This window comes from Astyanax mexicanus, unplaced genomic scaffold (genome assembly GCF_023375975.1).
Source record: "Astyanax mexicanus isolate ESR-SI-001 unplaced genomic scaffold, AstMex3_surface scaffold_40, whole genome shotgun sequence".
Lineage (NCBI taxonomy): Eukaryota > Metazoa > Chordata > Actinopteri > Characiformes > Acestrorhamphidae > Astyanax > Astyanax mexicanus.
In genome coordinates, this window is record NW_026040050.1 from 15,665 (window position 1) to 42,543 (window position 26,879).

The 26,879-nt window shown below is 38.8% G+C and overlaps 1 protein-coding gene across 1 annotated transcript; it reads left to right on the top strand.

Moving 5' to 3' along the window:
* The first annotated feature begins 469 nt into the window (after positions 1–469).
* On the top strand, positions 470–17,348 carry LOC103039168 (galectin-6). The gene is made up of 15 exons (XM_022686467.2): positions 470–631; positions 736–824; positions 8,770–8,974; positions 9,115–9,228; positions 9,353–9,382; positions 10,474–10,509; positions 12,333–12,362; positions 12,984–13,010; positions 13,109–13,144; positions 13,248–13,274; positions 13,501–13,536; positions 13,896–13,925; positions 15,632–15,720; positions 16,765–16,930; positions 17,075–17,348. Exons 1-15 carry the CDS (start codon positions 587–589, stop codon positions 17,216–17,218), a joined length of 1,104 nt encoding a protein of 367 aa, XP_022542188.2. The 5' UTR covers positions 470–586; the 3' UTR covers positions 17,219–17,348.
* Positions 17,349–26,879: the final 9,531 nt, after the last annotated feature.

Below are 26,879 nucleotides of genomic sequence, written 5' to 3' on the forward strand. Positions count from 1 at the left end.
TTGGTTGGGGCCCCATTTATGCACCTGTATAATTTAGTTTAAAGAATTATTGCACACTTTCTGTAAATCCTACAAACTTCATCTAACTTCTTAAATATCACTGTGTTCATCTGCTATATGATCTATTGAACTGAAATTGCTGATCTGAACAATCAGTGATTTATAAAGGGGGTCCACAAACTTTCTCACACCACTGTACCACCGTGATTTCTTACTGCTGCCTGTATCATTCTGTATATAAAATATGAACGTGTATTTCCAAACACTGTACATGACTCAGACATATGTACATTAACAGGCACGCCCTTTCAAAACACACACACACACACACACACACACACACACAGACCTGATAGCTTAGCTGCTGTCCTTTGTTGGGCTGGACCACTCCTGGCGTGAGCGCAGTAATTGCTGATAACAGTGGCAGAACAAACACTGAGTCTATCAGTGCAGGTCTGGCCGCACCCTCCCATTAGACCTGGCTATAAGAGCGGCTCACTGACCGTGCCCCCGTTCTGCTCCTGTTCACCTACTGACCTTCTCCAGCCGGACCCTCACCTGCACAGACACACTCCATCCAGCCAGCATGGCCTTCGTAGCCCCACCAGGCTACCAGCCCATCTACAATCCAGTGAGTACACGTCTGGATCAGGGTCTTAACCAGTTTCAGGATTTAACTGTACCCGAACATTCATGAGGGGTGTGTGTGTGTGTGTGTGTGTGTGTGTTCTTAAGGACATCCCATATGTTGGACCTATCGGTGGGGGTCTTAGGGCAGGAATGTCCATCTACATTCAGGGAAAGATCCATCATCACATTAACAGGTGGGTGATCTGAACAGGAGGCTGATTTTATGTGTTTCACCACTATGTTAACTCTTCTTTTGAAAACAAAACCTTGATAATCTGTTCATTATAAACGTGTTCGAAATAGTCCCAAAAGTCCCCTGATTGATACAAACGTGTATAGTGAACCACACAGTAGACAATTCCTATAACAATAAAAAAATGATCAATGTACAAATTTGATAAAAAAAAAAAAAAAAAAAAATATTCTGGGCACATTTTTGTTCATGAATCTATGCAATTGGCAGGTAGTTAAGCAGACTAAATTTTAATGTAAGTGCATTTAAAGTTGCACAAACACAACTTTAAAAGGTGCACTTTTGTCAGTACGCTTTGTTGTATTTTAATGTATATACTCTATGAATGCTCAGATGCAGTTTTACAAGCTTATTTGCAACCTTGTTGTTTTGCCTAATGCTGCAATTCCTTTTATGAAGTGCTTGTAAATGATTTGATGGATTACCACCATGATGGCTCACTCATTAGTCACATAGCTTAGCATAGCTTTGCTTTTATCGCTGTAGTTATTTTATTTATTATTTCAGTTCTGTAAATTTTGCATCAATAATAGTTTTTAATAGTAATATTAAATAGTAATAGTAATAATAGCTCTGCTTCATTATACATATAGTATATTATTTTTATACATATAAAAATAATATAAATATACAATATTACTATTATATTACAATAATAGTAAAGCTCTTCTTCATTATACAGGATTTACTTTTTAATAAAGCTGACCAAAATATGTCAGCCTATATACAGATCTCTGCACTATATTAAACTACAGTGCCCTCCATAATTATTGGCACCCCTGGTTAAGATGTGTTCTTTAGCTTCTCATAAATTGAGTTTTGTTCAAAATAATATAGGACCACGATGGAAAAAAGAGTAAAATACAACCTTTAACTCAAGTAAATTTATTCAGTAGGAAAAAAATCCCACATTAAGAAATAATTATTTAACATCAAATCATGTGTGCCACAATTATTAGCACCCCTGAGGTTAATACTTTGTACAACCCCCTTTTGCCAACAAAACAGCACCTAATCTTCTCCTGTAATGTTTCACAAGATGGGAGAATACAGAAAGAGGGATCTTTGACCATTCCTCTTTGCACATTCTCTCTAAATCATCCAACGACCTGGGTCCTCTCCTCTGCACTCTCCTCTTCAGCTCACCCCACAGGTTTTCAATGGGGTTGAGGTCTGGGGACTGAGATGGCCATGGGAGGAGCTTGATTCTGTGTGCGATGAACCATTTCTGTGTAGATTTGGCCACATGTTTAGGGTCATTATCTTGCTGAAAGACCCAGTGACGACCCATCTTCAGCTTTCGGGCAGAAGCCACCAGATTTTGTTTTAAAATGTCCTGGTATTTTAGAGCATTCATGATGCCATGCACCCTAACAAGGTTCCCAGGGCCTTTAGAAGAGAAACAGGCCCACAGCATCACTGATCCCCCGCCGTATTTCACAGTGGGCATGAGGTGCTTTTCTGCATACTCAGCTCTTGTGTTACGCCAGACCCACTTAGAGCATTTGTTGCCAAAAAGCTCTATCTTTGTTTCATCTGACCGAAGCACACGGTCCCAGTTGAAGTCATAGTACCGCTTAGCAAACTCCAAACGTTTGCGTTTATGATTGTGAGTGAGAAATGGTTTCTTCCGTGCATGCCTCCCAAACAGCTTGTTGGCATGTAGATAGCGCCTGATGGTTGTTTTGGAGACTTTGTGACCCCAAGAAGCTACAATTTGTTGCAATTCTGTAACAGTGAGCTTTGGAGAACTTTTTATTTCTCTTATCATCCTCCTCACTGTGCGTGGTGGCAAAATAAACTTGCGTCCTCGTCCAGGCTTGTTTACCACTGTTCCAGTTGTTTTAAACTTCTTAATAATTCCTCTGACAGTAGAAATGGACAGGTGTAGGCGAGTAGCGATTTTCTTGTAGCCATTGCCTGACTTGTGAAGGTCAACACACATCTGCCTCACTTGAATGGTATGTTCCTTTGTCTTTCCCATGTTGAAGATAAATGGCCTCTGTGTCACGTCATATTTATACCCCAGGGAAACAGGAAGTTGTGAATTACTAATTAAATGTTCCTACATACTCTAATCAACTTCGTAAACTACTGTAGAAGTGACAGAAATACTTTTATTAAATTTATTTCCTAAGAATTGTTAGGGGTGCCAATAATTGTGGAACAGGTGATTTTATGAAGAATAATTATTTCTTAGTCAGGGATTTTATTTCCCCCTTAAAATTTACTTGAGTTAAAGGTTGGACTTTACTTTTTTTTCCATCGTGGTCCTATATTATTTTGAACAAAACTCAATTTATGAGAAGCTAAAGAACACATCTTAACCAGGGGTGCCAATAATTATGGAGGGCACTGTATATTAAACTCTGCACTATATTTCTACATTTAGAGTTATTTTATTACACCACCAACTGCTTTAAATGTGCTTTACTACATTCATAAGTGGTCATTTAGTTATTTATTGTAAATGATTAAAGTAAGGAAAGTGCATTATAGTACATAAATATGTTTAAATGAAGGATTTGCAGTAATTTTATCATGTTATAAGTGGTGATGAAGCAGATTAGTTGGTTTGTGGAGGGATAACTTTAAACAGGCTGTACTTTTATTTTCTGCCCTTTAATCACGTTAATCATCCTCGATAATGAATTTTAAATGATTTTCATATTTAGATATAATGCAGAATTTCCTGTAGTTATCAGTTCATACTGGCGGCTGCCCTGTCGGTCCTATAGGAAAGTAACAGTCGCTATGAATCGAGTGTAAATTCTTAGGTTCCTATACTCTATACAGCAGCAGCTTTTACAGTGGAGCTATCGTGATTTAAGATGGAACTTCAATTTAGTATGGGAAACAGCTGGCTCCTTTAAAGTGTTGAGGATGAGAGCTGTTGGCTTTGTGTGTATTGAAGGAGAACTCTGGTGTAAAATGGACTTTTGTTGAAGTAAAACATGATAAAAAGTTCTTACCTTTGATGAATAGCACACCTCCGTTCTCCCACTGCGTTCAGAGATCCAGAAATTTTAACAGTTTGTCCAAACACCCTTCAGACTGGGTGATACGGGGTATAATTTGCTCTGATAAATCACTTTTTACGCTGTTATCCAGCTCAAAGTAGCTCCACACCTCCTTGCTAGAATCTGACATTTAAAACGAGGCATTAATAACTTAAAAAGTGCACAAGAAGCTTATTAAAAGCCTCTGTTTACATCCCATTTTTTGAGCCTGGATAACGGTGGAAAAAGTGATTCATCGGGGCAAATTATGCCCAGTCTGAAGGGTGTTTGGACAAACTGTTAAAATTTCTCAGAATACTGTGGGAGAACGAAGGTGTGCTATTCATAAGAGGTAAATACTTTTGTATCATGTTTTACTGCAACAAAAGTTCATTTTACACCAGAGTTCTCCTTTAAAGTGTGTGCTGATTAATTCAGGGCAGATGGTATAGTGTCAGGGGGTCATTGTGCTGTTCACACTACATGCCTGGTTGTGTTAAAGTCACGAGTTGTTGTGGCTTTTACACTAATTACATCATTTTCACCGTGGGAAATCACCAACTCATTGGATTCTCTCCAGAAACAAGTTTTATCACGAGAACATGGCAGAACCATGCCAGAGAGTGTCTAGCGTGGACAAAAGAATACCCTGAATTAATCATTTTTAGACTGAAATATTTAATATTTAATATATATATTTCCTCAGCACAGAACAATATCAAGTGTTTCATTAATGCAGACATTGTTTTTCAAAGGTTTTAAACTCGAGATATAAGACTTTAAATCATGCTCTGCCTGTATCTTCAGCATCAGCCACCAAACAGTCAGCAGTTAGTAATAATGCAAATATACAGGTATGCTTTCTCTACTATTTTAAATTTTTTAAGTTTTTTATTTTATTTTTTTAAGTTTTTGCTTTTAGCTCCATTTATCACCATTCACAGAGGATTCACTTGTGAGCTCTGGTCATGCAGAAGATGTGTTTTAGACCTGTGTTTCTTTTTTTTTTCTGATCCCATTGGCTGTAGGTAGTCCTGCTGTTGACTCCCAGTCGCCGACTGGGTTAGATATTTAGCATGCCACATATTTGTTAGTGATCTGCGACACGTTGGCGATCACTCGGCACTTCACAACTGTACGAGCACATGGTGAAAGATTTTTTTTTGACTGCAAACAAAGAAAAATGGGCTAAAATTTTACAGCAATTAGATTTTTTTTTTCAGCAATTAATGACAAAATAAATCTGTAAAAATGTCTTTATGTGTGGATTTTAAGTTTTCAACATTGGTTGAAATTTATAAAATCCTGTAGTGTGGGCCAGGCACAAAGCTTTAAAGGCTTTGTACCTTTAAGGAATTGTCTCCATGCTGAACATTTCAGATGAATTAAGTCCTAAACTGAGGTCTAAACTGAAGTTTGATAGTCAGGAGTGATACTGTGGTTGAGTCAGAAGCTTGTAAGTCAACAGGTTAAGCTCTTGAGTTTCATAGACTATCAGCATGATCCAACTTGTCACAGCTGAATATATAAAAATATAAGAACGTTTAAAAACGTATTTAACACGTACACGATTACACGCCTTCCTCTTAAACCTTCACAAGTACCATAAATTGCTTTTCAAACAAAAGTGGGTCTAATCGCTCTATGTACTTTAAGGTGTTCCAGTTTGTTTTTCATATCTGATTGAGGGCAGGACGTTGGTACCACTAAAACATGTTCAGGAAGAAAACACCAAGCTTACAGTCATGCAGGACTCATAAGTCACAGTTATCAGAAGCCCATAACTGTAACCTAACTGAACTTCCCCCACCTTCATTCAGTCTGATCACCGTGAGGCCTCTTACACAACTATGTAAATATTATATATGTGTTAAAGCAGGGTGGTATCGTATCACCAGCTTCAGTCTGATCATGAACTCCTTTGTTGGTCAAAAATAAATACGTTATTTTTCACGGTCAGACATACTATACCTGCACAATCAGTGAAGAAAACATGAAGTGTTTGGTTCCAAAACGCTATAAATCCATTTTTATCAGTTTGAGTGAAAAAGGGTTTTCTTTAGCGAGAAAGTGGTAGGCTGAAAACCACCGTTCACCGTTTTTCTATCAAATACCATACTAAGGTTAAAATAACACAAAAAAATCAAATCAAGATTTTAATATTTAAAGATTTATTTTTAAAAATGATTCGTTTTTTCGCAAAACGCAATAAATCCATGCCAAGTTTTTTTTTTTTTTTTTTCAAAATGTCTTATATATCCTTTGGCATCAATAGAATTTATTTTTTTTACTGAAAATGTGCAAAATACAATAATAAATAACAGTAAATTGTACATCTGAATATAATAGTTTGACCATTGGGCCTAAAAACACAAATTTCAAAACATTTCTTTTCGAAAAAGTGCAAAATTTCATTAACGAACAAGACATTAAGACTATAAAATCCCCAAAATCACGTTACATTAATGTGCTGTAGTGTAGTGTAGTGTAGTGTAGTGTAGTGTAGTGTAGTGTGGTGTAGTGTAGTGTAGTGTAGTGTAGTGTAGTGTAGTGTAGTGTGGTGTAGTGTAGTGTGGTGTAGTATAGTGTGTGTGTGTGTGTGTGTGAACTGCAGATGACAGCCAGCATTTCCCCCCCTCCTGAATGCCTCATTTTCTTCACCTTTTCACGTACAGGAGACTCTTTTGATGGCTTTCTCTGCTACACGAACAGGCTCCTCTATACCATCAAACCCGTTCATTTTCGCGGACTTTGAGAGTGAAAAACGAAAGTGAAAGTAGGCTACACGAAATGCCGGCCGGCTCAAAAGGGCGCGTGCTATGATGTTTACATTCTATAGCTCGTAGAATGCTGCCCTGTGATTGGATGAGTGGAGATGTGGCGTTCTGCGGGAAATCAAGACTGGCGTTTGTTACGTTTTGGAAAGAAAGAGAGAAAGCAGGGCAGTATTACACGGCGGATGTGGCGTTTTGATGAAAATTGAATATTGGCTTTTCAAGAGTGGTCACATAACATTCTGATTCTGGCTCTAACTCATTTTTTTTTTTTTAAATAGCGTTTATCGCGTTTTGGAATCAAACTCTTCACATATACGCCGTTGTTCCATTTTCTTCTGTTTAATAGACATTGATATTGTCAAATTTGCAAACAGAGTCTGTGCAGTAGAGGCCAGAGGTGGAGCCAGACTTACCGACTCATTGGGTAGACCCGCCCCCTTCTTAAAGAACAAGCGTCTCACACTGCCTTCATTGAGTTTATGGTGCAGCCTAAGAGACCAAAAACAAAGCACATTGCTCCACTGGAAAAACAGTTTTTTCAGCTAATTAAATGTTTTAAAAAGTGCAATTTATGTATTTTATTACAATATGATTTACATTTACATCAAATGATTAGTTTTGGAGCTCAGATCTGTTTGGCCTGTTTACCACAAAAATGAATCAAAGCTTCTTAGATTCAGTTTAATTTCAGAGCTGCTTTAAGAGTATCATCTCTCCCCTATGATAAAAAGATGATGAAATAATGTTTTCAATGATATTTGGACTGGGCCCAGACCAGTGTAGTATCTTGTGTTGTGATGTCATGTAGATGCATGAAATAAGTCTTCGCTGATACTGTTCTGTGTATAAAAGAACATTTATTACAGAAAATAATAATTAGTTCAATAAAAACAGCATCATAACAAGCACCCGGGTTGGCTTGTGAGAGAGTGGTTAAGGCTGGTCCCACCTTTTATGTTTAAAACATCTCACAGCTGGAAACACGTAACATACGCTCCTATGGCACACATACATAATTTAGTTGACTCAATGCATGGTAGGGGAAAGAAGTGCCCCCCATATCTTCTAGCCTATGATTGAAAAAACTGATGTATTTAGGTTAGGGCCTAACCCCCTCTGTACCCTGTGGTCCAGTGGCTATTCTGTGTGGAAAATATATACAGGATAATGGTGAATAACCCTGCTTACAAATATGTATGCTCAAATATACATCACCAGACAATGCGGTTGCTTTCTTATGATATAGGCGAGATATTGCAGACAGCCAGCAGAGGACCTAGACCTGTGGTGGCTTTTGTCTGTGCTTTTAACGGTTCGTATCATCATCAGAAACTTTTGACCATTTCTAACACAACAGGCCACCACACTTCTGCTACAAACAGTGGTCGTATCACGCCTCGACTACTGCAATGCCCTACTGTTATAAAACCACTCCAGATGATCCAGAATGCAGCAGCACGTCTGGTCTTCAACCAGCCAAAACCAACGGGCACATGTCACTCCACTGCTCATTGAGCTCCATTGGCTACCAGTTGATGCTCGTATCAAATTCAAAGCTCTTACAATCGCCTACAAGGTGATGACAGAACAGCTCCTTCCTACCTGCACTTCCTACCTGCACTCTGCTTAGTCACTGCACTTTCCTCCAAATGCGCTACTCTGCAATGCTGCATCAGCAGCAGTTCAAAAAGAGGTGGTGGCTGACCTGTACACATGTATCGGAGGAGTAGTGCTAGTATTTACCCTCCTGGTGTGTTGGGGCATCACTAGTAATAGGGGGAGTCCTAATGAGTGGGTTGGGTATTTGGATCTGTAAAATTGGGATTTAATTTTAAAATAACAAAAAAAAGAAACAAACTACTTCTAACCTCATTTCCTGCTTCCCCTCCTTTACTCCTCTATCCCACTATTTCCCTTTGCCTCTTTTAGACCCGGTCATTTTTTTTTTTTTGCCTTGAATATGTCCTCTATTGCTAAACGTACATCTTTATTTGTAAGTCGCTTTACAAAAAAGCATCTGCCAAGTGTAATGTAATGTAATGTAAATAATTAGAATTGCCAGTGTTTACCAGCAGTAATTAATGTTCTCCCTCTCTGCTGCCCTCTGAAGGTTTCATGTGAATCTGCAGTGTGCTGAATTTGACGGATGTGACGTTGCTTTCCACCTGAACCCTCGTTTTGACCTTTGGGACAAGGTGATCTTCAATACCTTCCAGAATGGCTCGTGGGAAGGGGAAGAGAAAGTCAAGCACATGCCCTTCCGCAAGGGGGAGCATTTCGAGCTGATCATCGTTGTGAACTCTGAGGGCTATCAGGTGTGTAGAACTCGATAAGAACTGAAGAGAATCACTTATTAGGATTGAGATGTAATTGTTCAAATACATTCCCTACACTGACACTGAGTCTGACGGTACCAGAGAGAAAAGATTAATTGGGTATTTTTGTGGCTCTGCAGATAAACGTGAATGGGAAAGACTTCTACCTGTTCCAGCACAGAATGCCTCTGGAAAGGGTTTGTTTCCTGCAGATCGGAGGAGACGTGGCCATTGACACCATCAACATCCTCGGGGTGAGAGATAAAACTGGGTCTGAAATTCTGAAGCTTTGCATGGAATAAGTTGTGCTGAAACACGCTCTTAATCTTCAGCATGTTCAGCAGGGCTAGAAGTGTTAAAAGCCTCTTCTTGTTTTAGGGTATGCAGGGAGGAATGGGAGGCATGGGGGTAAGTATTGTCTTCGCTCTTAGACATTAAAGTTATGAAATAATAATTTGTTTTTTGATTTATAAAAAGTAAGTATGTGAATGTGGCTGTGGTGGAAAAAGTTCAGATCTAGTTTTACAAGCCAGTTTACAGCCCCTGTTATTTTGCCATTGCATAAAATTTGAATTCATGGAACAAAAACAATATATTAAAAAAATATATTTTTATACATTGGCCTGTGTTGGAGCCCTGTTTAAAGTCACACTGACTAATCAGCTCATTAGCCTGTGAAGCCTGGCACACTCTACTGACCTGATTTTAACCCTATAATTGTTTAAACCCTATAAATGTTTTAGAAGGGATTGAGGGCTGATCGATGGCCCTCTGATATTTTCAAATATTTGGTTTGGTTTTTATGATTGAAACTGTCCATCTCCTCATATTGGGTGCATTTTAGCCAATAGCAGTCTAGTAGAAATATGGTAAGGGCAGCCTGGTACACACACAGACATACAAAATGTCACTTTTTTGGTTTTATTTTTTGGCACTTCCATAAACATATACAATTATAACCAATCAGGTTGCCAGTTGCAGCATTTTCATGTTTGGGATAATGCTAAATTATATCAAATTGGGGATAGGAGATTTTTTAATGTGTATAAGAGACCTTAGTATAAGCATGTTGTAATGCTCACTTTATGTGCCTTCTATGAGGTGTATCCACGATAGAATGTTAATACTTGTACATGTAGAGAGAGAGTGGAGATGTGAACCCATAAGGTTGTAGCCTGAATGTTCTGCCAACTGTGTTATCCTGGTTTGTGATGGGTGAACTGTGGTGCTCCCCAGCCCAATAAATGGTCTCCATTAACCTGCGCCAGATTTCTTCTGTGTGTTTCCCTATGGAGGACAGGGCAAGTAACTATCCACCCAATAGCATCTCTTCCCCCAGCCCAGAAATTTCAATGTGCTCCAATTCTCTAATTCTGCAGTGCTTGAGGCTTAAGAATTACTAATGATAGTGCAGTTTAGTTATAGATTAAGCCTAACCAAAGTCCAGCAATCCTGCCATATGAATGTATAAAAATGGGATTTCTTTCAAATTCCTGCAGGGAGGATTTCCAGGTGGAATGGGAGGCGGCATGGGGGTGAGTGACCATACAACCTGTCCTGTATTTGTCCTGTCTTAACCTGTCTTAACTCCATTTGAAACCCATCCAGTCCAGTAACAGCAGTGCTGGTAGCTGTTGTTTAAAGCCACTGATTAGCTGTGGGTGTACTTTACAAAGACATCCATATCCGTTCTTTTGCAACTACACAGATTATACAGTCTTCTGTACTTATTATTTCCTACAAATATCCAGCATAACATTGCCTCTAGCTATTAAAACCTTCACCCAAACAAACAGTGTATTAACAGGCATGCAGAGAAGAAAACAAAATATAAATATTAAATTGGTTATAAATTTACATCAAGCGTTGCAATATGTACATGATTACAGTAATATGAGTTATAGATATTATTTACAAACTCTGGTACGGGTACCACTGGTGGTACAATAAGAATCTCAGTGTGGTTGTATTTCAATAATAAGAACTAAAATCTATAAAGTTTTACCTGTAATTTTCCTACCATTACACACGTTTAACACATTAGAACTGTTATATAAGCTACACTTCAGGCCTTCACTCTTAGAACTACAAGTTTATAATTATTAACATCAGTTTTAGTGTCCCCAGAGTAAAACCCTGTGGAACACCAAAACTGCTGAACTAAATATAAAACAACAGTCACCAACAGTTCACTACAGTTTCTGCATTGCAGTTAATAGATAAATAAGATAAAACACTGAAGTTCACTGCTAGGCTCTTTTGTTGTTTATTTTCCCCTGTCTAAATACTGATTCTGATATTCTCAATAGGTTAAAATACTGTATTAACCAGAAACAATAATCAATCAAAAAACTTACCATAGTATAAACTTACAGACTGTAAAAGCAGGCAAGCTCCACACATGTATATGTGTGAATTACATGTCTAAATTACTGTGTACAAGCATGTGTGCTTGGTACAGGTGTTCCTGTGAAATGGCTTGTGGGTACTTGGAAGTTTTAGTTTGGTAATTGGTGCTACCTGGTCTAAAAAGTTTGAGAATCACTGATCTACAGCAATGAAATGAGACAAAAGTGAAAAGGTTCAGTAGTGCAGTGTTAACATTGTTGCAGTAAACATGTGCCTCAGAGAAATGGAAAAAGGACATTTTGTTTCTGCTTCCTTATTTAAGTTAATGTTAACAACCACAAGTGTCTTAAAGTAGCTACTTTTCATAAACTCTTAGTTTCGCTAAATTAATAGTATGTAAAATGCAGTGAAGGCTTTATAAACTGTCTCACGGCTCGAGTTCCAGACTGCTATGATTACCGGTCATAAAGAGGCTGTGTGGTGCTGCAGTTATGTTCTGATCACTGAAAATAAAATAAAATACATCACAAATAGTTTGCTCTTTCATCAGTCTTTGATGTTTTTGTTCAGTTTTTATTTGTTGAAGAAAATATAATGAAAAATAGGTTGTCAAAGAACACAGTATTTCTCATCATAGAATAACAAAAACCCGGGTCTTAACTTTACATAAAGCAAAGCATGTCTGTGGTGTATTTAAGGATTCAAGAAGACTTTGTCATTCACATCACATGTGGTACATGAGGTGGAACGAAATTGTTATCTAAATGTTCAGTTCCACGTAAAGAGTAATTGTTAAAATAAGATGCATATAAATATGAAATAGAATTAAATTAAAATAAGAATACAATAGATATCAAAATAATATACAAAAAAAATCTAAAAGTAGAGTAGGGAAGTAGCAGCAACATAAAATCCTGAGTGCAAGTTTTGTTATAACAGCATAGATGATTATAAATGAAGAGCCGTAACATGATAAACTTACAAGAACTAACTGACTGATCCTCTGCAGGGAGGATTTCCAGGAGGTGGAATGGGAGGGGTAAGTCTTTCCCTCAATTTACCACAGAATCTGACAAATTTCGTTTCTGAATCAGTTTCTCTGATTTTGCTATTTATAGGTTTATGTTTGAGTAAAATGAACATTGTGGTTTTATTCTATAAACTACAGACAACATTTCTCTCAAATTCCAAATAAAAATATAATATTGTCATTTAGAGCATTTATTTACAGAAAATGAGAAATGGCTGAAATAACAAAAAAGATGCAGAGCTTTCAGACCTCAAATAATGTAAAGAAAACAAGTATATATTCATAAAGTTTTAAGAGTTCAGAAATCAATATTTGGTGCAATGGTTTAATCAGTTTTCATGCATCTTGGCATCATGTTCTCCTCCACCAGTCTTACACACTGCTTTTGGATAACTTTATGCTGCTTTACTCCTGGTGCAGAAATTCAAGCAGTTCAGTTTGGTGGTTTGATGGTTTGTGATCATCCATCTTCCTCTTGATTATATTCCAGAGGTTTTCAATTTGGTAAAATCAAAGAAACTCATCATTTTTAAAGTGGTCTCTCATTTTTTTTCCAGGGATGTATATCAGATAATGTGTTAGTATGATAATGTGATACACTTTGTACTGAATTGCTGCTTTTTTCAGCAGGGATATTATCCTGGCGGTGGCATGGGGGTGTGTATTTCTGTTTTTATTGTTGTATTGTATATTTGTGTGAGTGTGTTTCTATAGGCTTCTATATATAATATTGTATAACAAATGTATGATTGCAGGGAGGATACCCAGGAGGTGGAATGGGGGGCATTGGGGTAAGAGATTTGGATATGATTGCTTAATTAAAATTGATTCAATTAGTTTTAAACACCCTAAATATAATTTGCTGTTTTTTGTTGTGTGTGAAATGTCCTTTAGGGAGGTTATCCAGGACCTGGAATGGGGGTGAGTGAGAACTAAGCTTATTTCTGGGTTTCTCTGTGTGCTGTAAAGGTGCTTATTGAGTGCTTATCAATTATAACATAATATTTCATATCAATAATAAGTGTGTATATTGTGTACATATTTGATATCTGATGGTGATTTTAATTAATATAAGATATGTAGGTGACTGGGGTCATTAGTATGATATGATATTTTATATGATGAGTGTTTATTTGTGTTTTTTTAGGGAGGAGGCATGGGCTTTCCAGGTGGAAATCTGCCAGTAGGTTTAATAATAATTTAGGATGGGTGATAGAGCTGTGCCATATTGTATCATGTTATTTGCTGTATTTACTTTTAATTGTATGTTTGCATTTTATATTCATATATTAGATAATCTACACTTATTTTTGTAGTGTATATTGTTGTTACATTATTTTATTTCTGTTACATTATTTATTTTATTAAACTATTATTATTTTATACAAAATCAGGGCCTTAGAGGGTTGCTGTTTAGGAGACATTTATAGATGTTTTTGTTTCTTCTAAGTTTATTTTGTATTTTCTACTAAATAAGTAGTAAATTCTCATTTATTGATTTATTTGTTTAGTAAACTTATTTATTTATACAATTTCCTTCAGGTAATGGGATTGCAGCCTATATTCAACCCAGTAAGTAGGAAAACAAGTGTGTTATTTTTTGTTAAATTTTCTGTCCATGTATTGTTCCTGAAGTAGAATACACTATATTGGCAAAATTATTTGCTCGCCCACCCAAATCATTAAACTCAGATGCTCCAATCACTTACACATAGACAGGTGATTAATAAAAGCAGCAGCTAGTCATGCTTCTACTGCTTCTACAAACATTAGTGAAAGAACGGGTCTCAGGCTCTCAGGAGCTCAGTGAACTCCAGCACTGTGGTACAGTGATTGGATGCAGCACCTGTACAACAAGTGTAGTCGTGAAATTTTACTACTCACTACTAAATATTCCACAGCCAACCGGCAGTGTTATTATAACAAAGTGGAAGAGACTGAGAACGACAGCGACTCTGTGCTCTGTCAGTGTAAAACAGGAGTGTCCAAACTTTTTTTTGTTGGGGGCCAGAAGAAGCAATATATGTGCAGTCACTCTTTGGCCCGATTTCTGCGCCACAACTGTGCACTCTCTTCGCTTTTAAACTCTTTAGTCCGTGTTCCTGCGCAACAACTGTGCACTCTCGCCACTTTTAGACCCTTTGGCCCAATTTCTGCGCTACAACTGCACATTCTCACTGCATATAGACTCTTTGGCCTGTTTTCCCCACTACAACTGTACATTCTCTCCGCTTTTAGACTCTTTCGCCAGTGTTCCTGCGCTACAACTGCGCACCCTCTCCGCTTTTAGACTCTTTGGCCCGTGTTCCTGTGCTACAACTGCACACTCTTGATGCTTTTAGACTCTTTGGCTCGTTTTCTGAGCAACAACTGCGCACTCTCGCCACTTTTAGACTCTTTGGCCCAATTTCTGCACTACAACTGCACATTCTCGCTGTATATAGACTCTTTGGCCTGTTTTCCCCGCTACAACTGCGCATTCTTGCTGCATATAGACTCTTTGGCCTGTTTTCCCCGCTACAACTGCACATTCTCTCCGCTTTTAGACTCTTTCGCCAGTGTTCCTGCGCACCCTCTCTGCTTTTAGACTCTTTCGCCAGTGTTCCTGCGCTACAACTGCGCACCCTCTCTGCTTTTAGACTCTTTGGCCCGTGTTCCTGTGCTACAACTGCACACTCTTGCTGCTTTTAGACTTTTTGGCCTGATTTCTGCTTCACTACTGCGCATTCTCGACGCATATAGACTCTTTGGCCCGTGTTAATGGCCTCCAACTGCACATTCTCTCCGCTTTTAGACTCTTTGCCCCGATTTTTGAGCCACTACTGCACATTCTTGCCGCATATAGACTCTTTGGCCTGTTTTTCCCACTATAACTGCGCACTCTCGCCGCTTTTAGACTCTTTGGCCCATTTTTCGCACTACAACTGTGCATTCTCGCCACTTTTAGACTTTTTTCTGACACCTAGCGTTTAAGCTTTGAATCTCATATTATGAAAACCTACGGGCCAACTTTCATTTTATTTCTAAAATACCTTGCGGGCCACTTCAAAAAAGGAAACGGGGCGCAAATGGCCTGCGGGCTGTAGTTTGGGAACCCCTGGTTTAAAAAAGCACTAAAGCGGTCAGTCTGAAGTAATCCTGTAGAAAATGAAGAAATAACAGTATATTATATAATAAGAGTAAGTTATAAACCAGTATCAAACACAGCTCACAGTCTCTTAGCAACATTTTCTATTCCTTTGTCTGCTATGAATAATTTTTTATATTTGTGTTTTCAGGGCATTCCCTATTCAGACATGATCCCTGGAGGCATGACAGCCAAGAGGACCATTATAGTTAGAGGCATGGTGCCATACGGAGCTGACAGGTATTTATGTGTGTAATTAAGGCAAAGGCTCCAGTTTATAGAATATTATTTTACATTTTATATACAGTAACGGTCAAAAATATGGACACACCTTTTAATACAATGTTTTATGTTTTTTTCCCACATTGTAAATGAATAATAAAGTGATCCAGATTATGAAGACTTAAAGGGGTTAAAAAAAAAACAAAATACTCTGTAAAGAAGCATTTAGATGCTCTTATCTCTTAACTCTGATGATCTTATCCTGTACAGGAATTACTGGTGTTCCTTTCCTGGGGCGCTCCTAATGAGTGCCAGTTTCATCATAATGTTTTTGATGGTCTTTGTGACTGCACTTGAGGACACTTTCAAAGCTCTTGAAATGTTTCAGATTGACTGACCTTCATTTCCAAAATGCATTTTTTCTTTATTTAGTTGAGTAGTTCTTCTCATAATCTGGATTAGAACATTACTCAAATAGAGCTATTCACTGTATACCTGTAACTCTACCTCTTCACTACTTAACAACTGATGCTCTCAAACACTTTGAGAGACAAGAAATTCAAGAAATTAACTCTTGGTGAGTTCAGCACAGCTGTTAACTGAAAGCCTGAATTCCAGGTGACTCTACCTCATAAAACTGACAATCCAGCCAAGATGTGCAAAACTGTTATTTCAGCAAGAGATGCTACTTTATAGAATCTGAAATATAAAGCATAAAAAAATAAAAATAATTCAATATGTTTTTCTTCATAGTTTGAATGACTTTAGTATTCATCTATAATGCAGAACATTTTAAAATAATGAAAAAACACAGAATTTAAAATGTACTGGTACTGTATTACTGCATATACTTGTAATGTTACTTTATTGGGATAGTATACCCCCCCCCCCCCCCCTGCATCTATTCAAATAGGGCTAGACTATATTTTGGTAAATGACATTGAAATGTATTTTCTTATATATCTTGCAATAGTAAAAAGCAAGATTTGTTTCATTTTCCATCCACTTCCTGTCAACAACACAATATTGATATCAATACAAAATGTTTGTTTTCTGATGTAGGTTCTGCATCAACTTTGTGGTGGGTGGCTCACGAGACATTGCCTTCCATATTAACCCTCGGATAAGGGAGGGCATTGTGATCAGAAACAGCCTGATCGGGGGCTGCTGGGGGGACGAAGAGAGAGACTGTGACTTTAACCCCTTCCTAGAGGGACAGTTCTTTGAGGTGAGAGTTCATTTATACAGGTTTGATTATTTTATTATTTTAATTTAGTTTGCATAATTTCTCACCTATTTAGTTAGCAATAACGTATCAAGCAATTAAGCAATTAATAAATATAATAAATCTCTCTTTCCCTCTCTCTCTCAGGTCTCCATTCGCTGTGGTGAAGAGAAGTTTAAGGTGTATGCTAATGGGCAACACTTGTGTACTTTCTATCACCGCTCACCCTACAGTCAGATCAACATGCTAGAAGTGCAGGGAGACGTCCAGGTGTCATACATCCATTTCTGAGCCTGATTCTCAGCTCTTATTATATTCCTTCTTTCTGTTTAAGCTATGAATAAACAAACATCAAGAACATCTGAACAACTGTTCCTTCATTGGTTAAAAAGAAAACAATAAATAGCGCCATTTTATTCTACATTTTTTTGTAAGTCTATTTGTTGTATTCATCATAATGTTTGACCTCTCTGACCTCTCACATTGTCACTGTTGTAGCAAAAACCTTGTACCTCCAAAACAGCAACCTAAAAGAAAAAATAATAAAGTTTTCCTTAACTTTTAATGGAAGGCAATATAGAAAAGAAAGATATTACAGGTCATTTCAGATATTTTTTATTGATACCATAATTGTAAAAGAATTACAAGTTAAAAAGTTTTTGCATGATAGTGAATATATTTTATTAGCATTCTATGCTAAAATACACACACTGTATTGAAATGAAAGAAAACCCTGCAATGGTCACAGCTATACTTTGAATCTGACAAAAAATAAACTCATCACTGCAATCAAACGATTCCTGTGACTGTAAATAGGATTTCTGCTCCTCTCAGCAGGTATTTTAACCCACTCCTCATAAACAAACTGCTCCAGCTGTCTCAGACAGTATGTTTCAGCTCCTTTTAAAGATTCTCAATAGGTCAGGGATCATAGAATAAAGGCCACTTCAGAATATTCCAATATTTTCCTCTTAGCCATTCTTGGGTGTTTTTTTAGCTCTGTGTGTTTCGGGTCATTATTCTGTTACAGGACCCATGACCTGTGACCTGCGACTGAGACCAAGCTTTCTGATACTGAGCAGCACATTTCTCTCTAGAATCCCTTCATAGTCTTGAGATTTCATTGTACCCTGCTCAGATTCAAGACACCCTGTGCCAGATGCAGCAAAGAGACAGAGACAGTTTTATTTTCTTCATATGCTTCATTTTTTTGTCTGTAAACATAGAGCTGATGTGCCTTATGTGTGATCTGACTCTAATGTTCCTTCAGCTTGAAGTTTACCTTTCAGTCTCTTTTGTTTAGACTCTTTTGTAACGATTTTATTATCCTTCTCTTCGAGTTTTCCTCCTGCGGCCACATCCAGGGAGGTTAGCTACAGTCCCATTGATCATATCTAAACATGAATATAATTTATATAAAAAAAATAAAAAACTCATCAAATATCAGTTACCTATAATTATGTTCTATCATGCATTTTCCGTCTGACATAAATATATATATTTATATATTATAATTAATAATACAAATAAAAATTTCTAACAGGCTACACTGCTCAACATCACCAGACTAAAAGTGGTTTTCACCTATTTGAATACTTTAATGATTATCTGTAAAAAAAAGATAATTCAGTACGGTCAGATCTTGACACCTGGTGTTATATCTATGGGCATCCGAGGACTACAGAATGACTCAACTGCAGTGGTCTATTGCATGGGAGGTAGATCCAGCAAAAAAAAAACCTGAATAGAAATGGCTAAAATCAAAATGCAAATACTTTAACATTTATTTTTCCTCACGCGTAAAAATCAATCAACATTTTATGAAATTACTTCATATGAAATTTATTAATTCCCTCACGCACGCTAACATTCCCATGAAATGCATAATAAGTGTAAAAAATATAGGCAGCAATTGTCAGGGTCCAAGCACTTCTCTAAAGTCTTAGACAATTTAGACAAACATTGCAGTTCATAGGTGCACGTTTTACAGATATGCCACTGGGCAACCATGGCAAAATAAGGCTTTTTCAGGCAGATTTCATGAGTACGAAGGAATCCAGCACCTTTTTTGCAAAATTAACATGCTTTGCATTACTATCAGCTATACATACACAATCAAATCTGAGCTGCTTATTTATGTACTTTAGATAAAAGATGCAAAAAAAAAATACATCAATGTTTTTTGGGTTTTTTTTTTTTTCAAATAATAAATTACTTTGAAGTTCCAAAGATTGTTTTGAGACCTGATTTGTGAAAGTGTTTGAAATATTTGTTACACAAATGGCCAGTGTGTGTCCACAGTGAAGAACTTAAGCCTGCTGGGGATCTGATGGTGCCTTCATTTGTAAGACAATAGCACAAGGGTTCCTCAGCTCTGGGGGCTGTGGGGAGCAGGCTCTCAGTCTGAAATGTCCTAGCAGAAGTACTGCTGACCAGCCATGTCAAATAAGACCAGACAAATATCAGGAAAAAGTTGCTTTATTAAATTTTCTGCATAAGTTTTGTTGCAGAAGTTGCAGATAATGTGTACACAACTTTTTGAACATATATTACACATTGCAGCATATACACAGTACAAGCCAGTCTAATTTAATGCATTTTCTTTATTTTCATGACTATTTACATTGTAGATTCTCACTGAAGACATCAAAACTATGAATGAACACATGTGGAGTTTTATGTACTTAACAAAAAAAGATTAAATAACTGAAAACATGTTTTATATTCTAGTTTCTTCAAAATAGCCACCCTTTGCTCTGATTACTGCTTTCCACACTCTTGGCATTTTCTCAATGAGCTTCAAGAGGTGGTCACCTAAAATGGTTTTCCAACAGTCTTAAAGGAGTTCCCAGGGGTGTTTAGCACTTGTTGCCCCATTGGAACCAGGCATGTGGAATCCATCTGTTTACCTTTTCTGCGTCTCACAAAGACAGGGCGGTCAAAGATCTCAGATTTCCACTAGTCTAATGTCCATCCCTTGTGTTTCGCGGCCCAAACAAATCTCTTCTGTTTGTTGCTTCTCCTTAGCAGTGGTTTCCTAGCAGCTATTTGACCATGGAGGCCTGATTTGCAACTCTTAATCTTCCCTTCCTGGATCTATCCTCATGTGTACATACATGCCTAACCCTAATCCTAACTGTAATATTTACACTTCTATCTACATATATTTACATTTACAATACAATTAGATTTTTGCTGTAGGGACTACAGCCAAATTAAATCTGAATCACCCCCAGCAAAAGACTTCCTGTTGACACAGTCATCAAACAGGAGCTCCTCATGTACTTTAAAATTGCCTATGGTAATGAAGAGGATTAAGTCATTGCCACACTAAGTCATTGTACACTATACAATCTAGGCCTTAGATTGTCTTTCTTAGAAGAATGGTTAGACGGCAACACTTTACAGTGATAGTAGCAAACAATTTTCCCCCAAGGCAAAAGGCCTTGCAACCATTACTGCCCTACCCTTCCCCTCTATCACTGCCACTGCAAGTCCCTTCCACCCCTGCGTCCCGCAGTGAAGAAAGTTTTTTTTTTTTTTTTTTATAAAAAATAAATAGAAATTAGTCAAGTTTAGACATAACTAATATTGTGTATTGAAGGTAGTAATTAAAGTTGATGTTAAGACAAGGATTAGAGATTAATCCTTAAACACTCACATGGACCATGCTGCACCCGAAGCTGGAGCTGATCATTATGCCAGCGGTCGTAGCAATAGCGCTCGTGCACCCCTGCCTGCTTAGACCTCTTTGAAGGAACCCCGTTCAATGTCACCGGGCGCAAGCCTTTGTAGGTATCCAGGTTTAAATGAACAAAAATATATATTAGGTTTTATTTCATTGATCATTGGATATTCTACCCAAAATGCATTTTTATGATATAATACAATCTTAAAATAGGGTAAGACATTTAAAGTTAAATTGTATTTACAGCTGAACTGAGCAAAGTAAGGTGATACCATGACATAGAACATAAAATAAATGAATGAATAAACTTGACCACACTCAAATGATAAACATTTTCTAATTTGTTTTTTGTACGTGATTTGTACAGCCCCCAGTTGCAACAGCAAGTCAACTGTCAATAATGTATTCTTGGAAATAATTAGAATTGTTACAAAAAAAGTAACAAAATGGAACAAGCACTTGAGACACAAGTGACAGATCAAATTTACCTATACACTCATACTAACTTGGGCCACTTCTATAACTGCAGTTTTATTGTGATTAGTGAATAACAATAATTCTGCTTTGGATTTTTTTCAGGTTATTGAAGTTTTTTTAAAAAGTAAAATAAGACATTTTAATCTTCTTTTTTAACATACTTTGCGAAGGATTTGAAATAAAACCTGGGAATAAACATGAAAAATACAAAGACAATTAACTATGCACGTACTGTATAGCAGAACAGTAGCTTTTTAATGTTTGTTAGTTTATTATGTTCACCTTTTTAAACACTATAAACTATACACTGAACAGAAATTCAGTATGTCAAAAATGGTGGATGTCTTTCAAAGCCTTGAAAGTGTTCATGAATTAATCCTGCTCGTCTGCTGGCAGCCAACTAACAGAGCCTCTCGGCTTACATGGTCTCACCAACCATTTTAATGAACACAGGAATATTGATCAATTTCCCTAATATATATATATATATATATACACACACTACCGTTCAAAAGTTTGGGGTCACTCAAACAATTTTGTGTTTTCCATGAAAAGTCACACTTATTCACCACCATACGTTGTGAAATGAATAGAAAATAGAGTCAAGACATTGACAAGGTTAGAAATAATGATTTGTATTTGAAATAACATTGTTTTTACATCAAACTTTGCTTTCATCAAAGAATCCTCCATTTGCAGCAATTACAGTATTGCACACCTTTGGCATTCTAGCTGTTAATTTGTTGAGGTAAGCTGGAGAAATTGCACCCCACGCTTCTAGAAGCAGCTCCCACAAGTTGGATTGGTTGGATGGGCACTTCTGGCGTACCATACGGTCAAGCTGCTCCCACAACAGCTCAATGGGGTTCAGATCTGGTGACTGCGCTGGCCACTCCATTACCAATAGAATACCAGCTGCCTGCTTCTGCTGTAAATAGTTCTTACACAATTTGGAGGTGTGTTTAGGGTCATTGTCCTGTTGTAGGACGAAATTGGCTCCGATCAGGCGCTGTCCACTGGGTATGGCATGGTGTTGCAAAATGGAGTGATAGCCTTCCTTATTCAGAATCCCTTTTACCCTGTACAAATCTCCCACCTTACCAGCACCAAAGCAACCCCACACCATCACATTACCTCCACCATGCTTAACAGATGGCGTCAGGCATTCTTCCAGCATCTTTTCATTTGTTCTGTGTCTCACAAACGTTCTTCTTTGTGATCCAAACACCTCAAACTTGGATTCATCTGTCCACAACACTTTTTTCCAGTCTTCCTCTGGCCAATGTCTGTGTTCTTTTGCCCATCTTAATCTTTTTCTTTTATTAGCCAGTCTCAGATATGGCTTTTTCTTTGCCACTCTGCCCTGAAGCCCAAAATCCTGCAGCCGCCTCTTCACTGTAGATGTTGACACTGGTGTTTTGCGGGTACTATTTAATGAAGATGCCAGTTGGGGACCTGTGAGGCGTCTGTTTCTCAAACTAGAGACTCTAATGTACTTATCTTCTTGCTTAGTTGTGCAACGCGGCCTCCCACTTCTTTTTCTACTCTGGTTAGAGCCTGTTTGTGCTGTCCTCTGAAGGGAGTAGTACACACCATTGTAGGAAATCTTCAATTTCTTAGCAATTTCTCGCATGGAATAGCCTTCATTTCTAAGAACAAGAATAGACTGTCGAGTTTCAGATGAAAGTTCTCTTTTTCTGGCTATTTTGAGCGTTTAATTGACCCCACAAATGTGATGCTCCAGAAACTCAATCTGCTCAAAAGAAGGTCAGTTTTGTAGCTTCTGTAATGAGCTAGACTGTTTCAGGTGTGTGAACATGATTGCACAAGGGTTTTCTAATCATCAATTAGCCTTCTGAGCCAATGAGCAAACACATTGTACCATTAGAACACTGGAGTGATAGTTGCTGGAAATGGGCCTCTATACACCTATGTAGATATTGCACCAAAACCAGACATTTGCAGCTAGAATAGTCATTTACCACATTAGCAATGTACAGAGTGTATTTGTTTAAAGTTAGGACTAGTTTAAAGTTATCTTCATTGAAAAGTACAGTGCTTTTCCTTAAAAAATAAGGACGTTTCAATGTGACCCCAAACTTTTGAACGGTAGTGTATATATATATATATATATACACATACACATATTATATAATATATGATTATATATATATATATATATATATATATATATATATATATATATATATATATATATATATAGATAGATAGATAGATAGATAGATAGATAGATAGATAGATAGATAGATAGAATATAATTACATAACTGCGGAAAGTTGCAAGTGTACAGGACACTGAAGTATAAAGCTCTTAGCTTAGCTTAATCAAATGGAACAAAGGTCAACTTTGTTACTTAAATAATTTTATGTTTTAAAATGTTCTAAAACACTCAAGAAGTGTAAATTATACAAAGTACTGCTCTAAATAAATTTCTGTTCCCTTTCCCCTGCTCCTGTTCCTGTTGTTGCTTGCTACAGCTACAGCTAGTTAGCGTTAACAATGTTAGCTCTGAAGCGTTAGCACTGTTAGCTCTGACATTTCACAGAATGTCTCAGTGTAAAAAATATGCAGAGTTATATGTGTTGTTTCATTAACAAATGTATAATGTTCACTAGACATATTTAAAACTACAGCTTACCTGGAAAACAGCAGCTCCTTGCTCTTTCTATTCTGTGTTTTTCCTTTTTCCCCTCAGTTTCCCCTTTCAGCTAAGTTGAGGCTGTAAAAATATCCATGCGCCATGACCGGAACTACTTGATCAATGTATTTGTTTGTAGCTAGACATAATTACTCAACTCAATAATTACTCGGCAGAGAACTAAATAATTCATATTTTTAACAGTATAAATTACAAACACCAGAAAAATTAAAGCTTTCTTTTTTGCTCTATATTATACGGTGATGGGACTCGATTACTGTGTGACTTGGCTGCTGAAAAAGTCTTTAGCCCACCAAAAAATAAAAAAATAAATAAATAAATAAAATTCAGTCAAACAGGCATTTTTTTTTTACTCAAAGGTGTCAAATAATGTGTTTGCTTTTGTACTGTAGCTGTGATTCACATTGGTGCATTCTAGAAAACAGCAGTGTTAGGACCACTTCTGGCCCAAATCGTCGTCTACTATCAGGGAAGGAGTGTAAGAACTAGCCGTTGGAGCTTTCTGAGCCTAACAACTGGTCAACTATAGCACCATTGAGCCCATTCACAAGCTGGGAGCACAAGTCATTTGCTAATAAGGTCAATTTCCAAGCTGGGAGCACAGGACTCATTAAATTTTTTTAATGAAGAAAACAATTACTTGAAGTATGTATGAGCTGTATGTAGCTGCAGAAGATGAGTGAACTGGATTAGCTGGGACTGCTGAATGAACTGGTGTAGCTAAGTGAGGTTGTATAGCTGGGCTAGCTGATTGAGCGGTGGTAGCTGTGATTTCTGAGTGAGCTGTGGTGGCTGAGTGAGATGGGATAGCTGGGGTAGTTGAGTGAGCTGGGGCAGCTGGGGTAGATAAGGGAGCTGAGGTAGATAAGGGAGCTGGAGTAGCTGGGATTGCTGATTGAGCTGTGGTATCTGAGGTAGCTGGGTTAGCTGAGTGAGCTGCGGTAGCTGGGATTGTTAAATGAGCTTATTTAGCTGAGTAAGCTGGTGTAGCTGGGATAACTGATTGAGCTGGTTAAACTGAGTGAGCTTGTTTAGCTTGGTTAGCTGATATTGCTGAATGAGCTGGTTTAACTGAGTGAGCTGGGGTACCTGGGATAGCTGAGTGAGCTGGGTTAGCTGGGATTGCTGAGGGAGCTGGTGAAGCTGAGTGAGCTGTGGTATCTGAGGTAGCTGGGTTAGCAGAGTGAGCTGGGATTGCTGAATGAGGTGGTTTAGCTGAATGATCTGTGGTAGCTGGGTTAGCTGAGTGATCTGGGGAAGCTGGGGTAACTGAGTGAGCTGGGGTAGCTGAGTGATCTGGGGAAGCTGGGGTAACTGAGTGTGCTGGGGTAGCTGAGTGAGCTGGGGTATCTGAGGTACCTGGGATAGCTGAGTTAGCTGGGGAAGCTGGGATAGCTGAGTGAGCTGTGGTATCTGAGGTAGCTGGGATAGCTGAGTGAGCTGTGGCATCTGAGGTAGCTGGGTTAGCTGAGTGAGCTAGGGTAACTGGTGAAGCTGAGTGAGCTGGTGAAGCTGAGTGAGCTGGGGTTACTGATTGAGCTGAGTGAGCTGTGGTATCTGAGGTACCTGGGATAGCTGAGTGAGCTGGGTTAGCTGAGTGAGCTGTGGTATCTGAGGTAGCTGGGTTAGCTGAGTGAGCTAGGGTAACTGGTGAAGCTGAGTGAGCTGGTGAAGCTGAGTGAGCTGGGGTTACTGATTGAGCTGAGTGAGCTGTGGTATCTGAGGTAGCTGGGTTAGCTGAGTGAGCTTGTTTAGCTGGGGTATCTGGGATTGCTGAATGAACTGGTTTAGTTGAGTGAGCTGGGGTAACTTGGGTAGCTGAGTGAGCTGGGTAAGCTCAGTGAGCTGTGGTAGGTGAGTGAGCTGGGGTGGCTGGGATAGCTGAGTGAGCTGGGGTAGCTAAGTGATCTGGGGAAGCTGGGATAGCTGGCATAGCTTAGTGAGCTGTGGTAGCTTAGTGAGCTGTGGTAGCTGGGGTAGCTGAGTGAGCTAGGCTAACTGGGGTAGCTGAGTGAGCTAGGGTAACTGGGGTAGCTGAGTGAGCTAGGGTAACTGGGGTACCTGGGTGAGCTGGTTGAGCTGGGGTTGCTGAGTGAGCTTTGGTAGCTGAGTGAGCTGGGTTAGCTGAGTGATAGATGAGTGAGCTGGGTTAGCTGAGTGAGCTGGGGTAACTGAGGTACCTGGGGTAGCTGAGTGAGCTGGGGAAGCTGGGATAGATGAGTGAGCGGGGATAGCTGAGTGAGCTGGGGTAACTGAGTGATCTGGGGAAGCTGGGGTAACTGAGTGATCTGGGGAAGCTGGGATAGCTGAGTGAGCTGGGATAGCTGAGTGAGCGGGGATAGCTGAGTGAGCGGGGATAGCTGAGTGAGCTGGGGAAGCTGGGATAGCTGAGTGAGCTGGGATAGCTGAGCGAGCTGGGATAGCTGAGCGAGCTGGGATAGCTGAGCGAGCTGTGGTAGCTGGTCAGCTGAGTGAGCTGGGGTATCTGAGTGAGCTGGGGTAGCTGAGGGAGCTGGGGTAGCTGAGGGAGCTGGGGAAGCTGGGATAGATGAGTGAGCGGGGATAGCTGAGTGAGCTGGGGTAACTGAGTGATCTGGGGAAGCTGGGATAGCTGAGTGAGCTGGGGAAGCTGGGATAGATGAGTGAGCGGGGATAGATGAGTGAGCGGGGATAGCTGAGTGAGCTGGGGTAACTGAGTGATCTGGGGAAGCTGGGATAGCTGAGTGAGCTGGGATAGCTGAGTGAGCTGGGGTAGCTGAGTGAGCTGGGTAAGCTGGGATAGCTGAGTGAGCTGGGGTAGCTGAGTGAGCTGGGGTAGCTGAGTGAGCTGGGTAAGCTGGGATAGCTGAGTGAGCTGGGGTAGCTGAGTGAGCTGGGGTAGCTGAGTGAGCTGGGGTAGCTGAGTGAGCTGGGTAAGCTGGGATAGATGAGTGAGCTGGGATAGCTGAGTGAGCTGGGATAGCTGAGTGAGCTGTGGTATCTGAGGTAGCTGGGTTAGCTGAGTGAGCTGGGTAAGCTGGGATAGATGAGTGAGCTGGGATAGCTGAGTGAGCTGTGGTATCTGAGGTAGCTGGGTTAGCTGAGTGAGCTGGGGAAGCTGGCATAGA

Excerpts from the sequence above, each read along its gene's own strand:
- LOC103039168 (XM_022686467.2), top strand. The coding sequence starts at position 587 with ATGGCCTTCGTAGCCCCACCAGGCTACCAGCCCATCTACAATCCA. Across the intron at positions 10,510-12,332 it reads GAATGGGAGGCGGCATGGGG|GGAGGATTTCCAGGAGGTGG; the intron begins GTGAGTGACCAT and ends GATCCTCTGCAG. Across the intron at positions 12,363-12,983 it reads CAGGAGGTGGAATGGGAGGG|GGATATTATCCTGGCGGTGG; the intron begins GTAAGTCTTTCC and ends TTTTTTCAGCAG.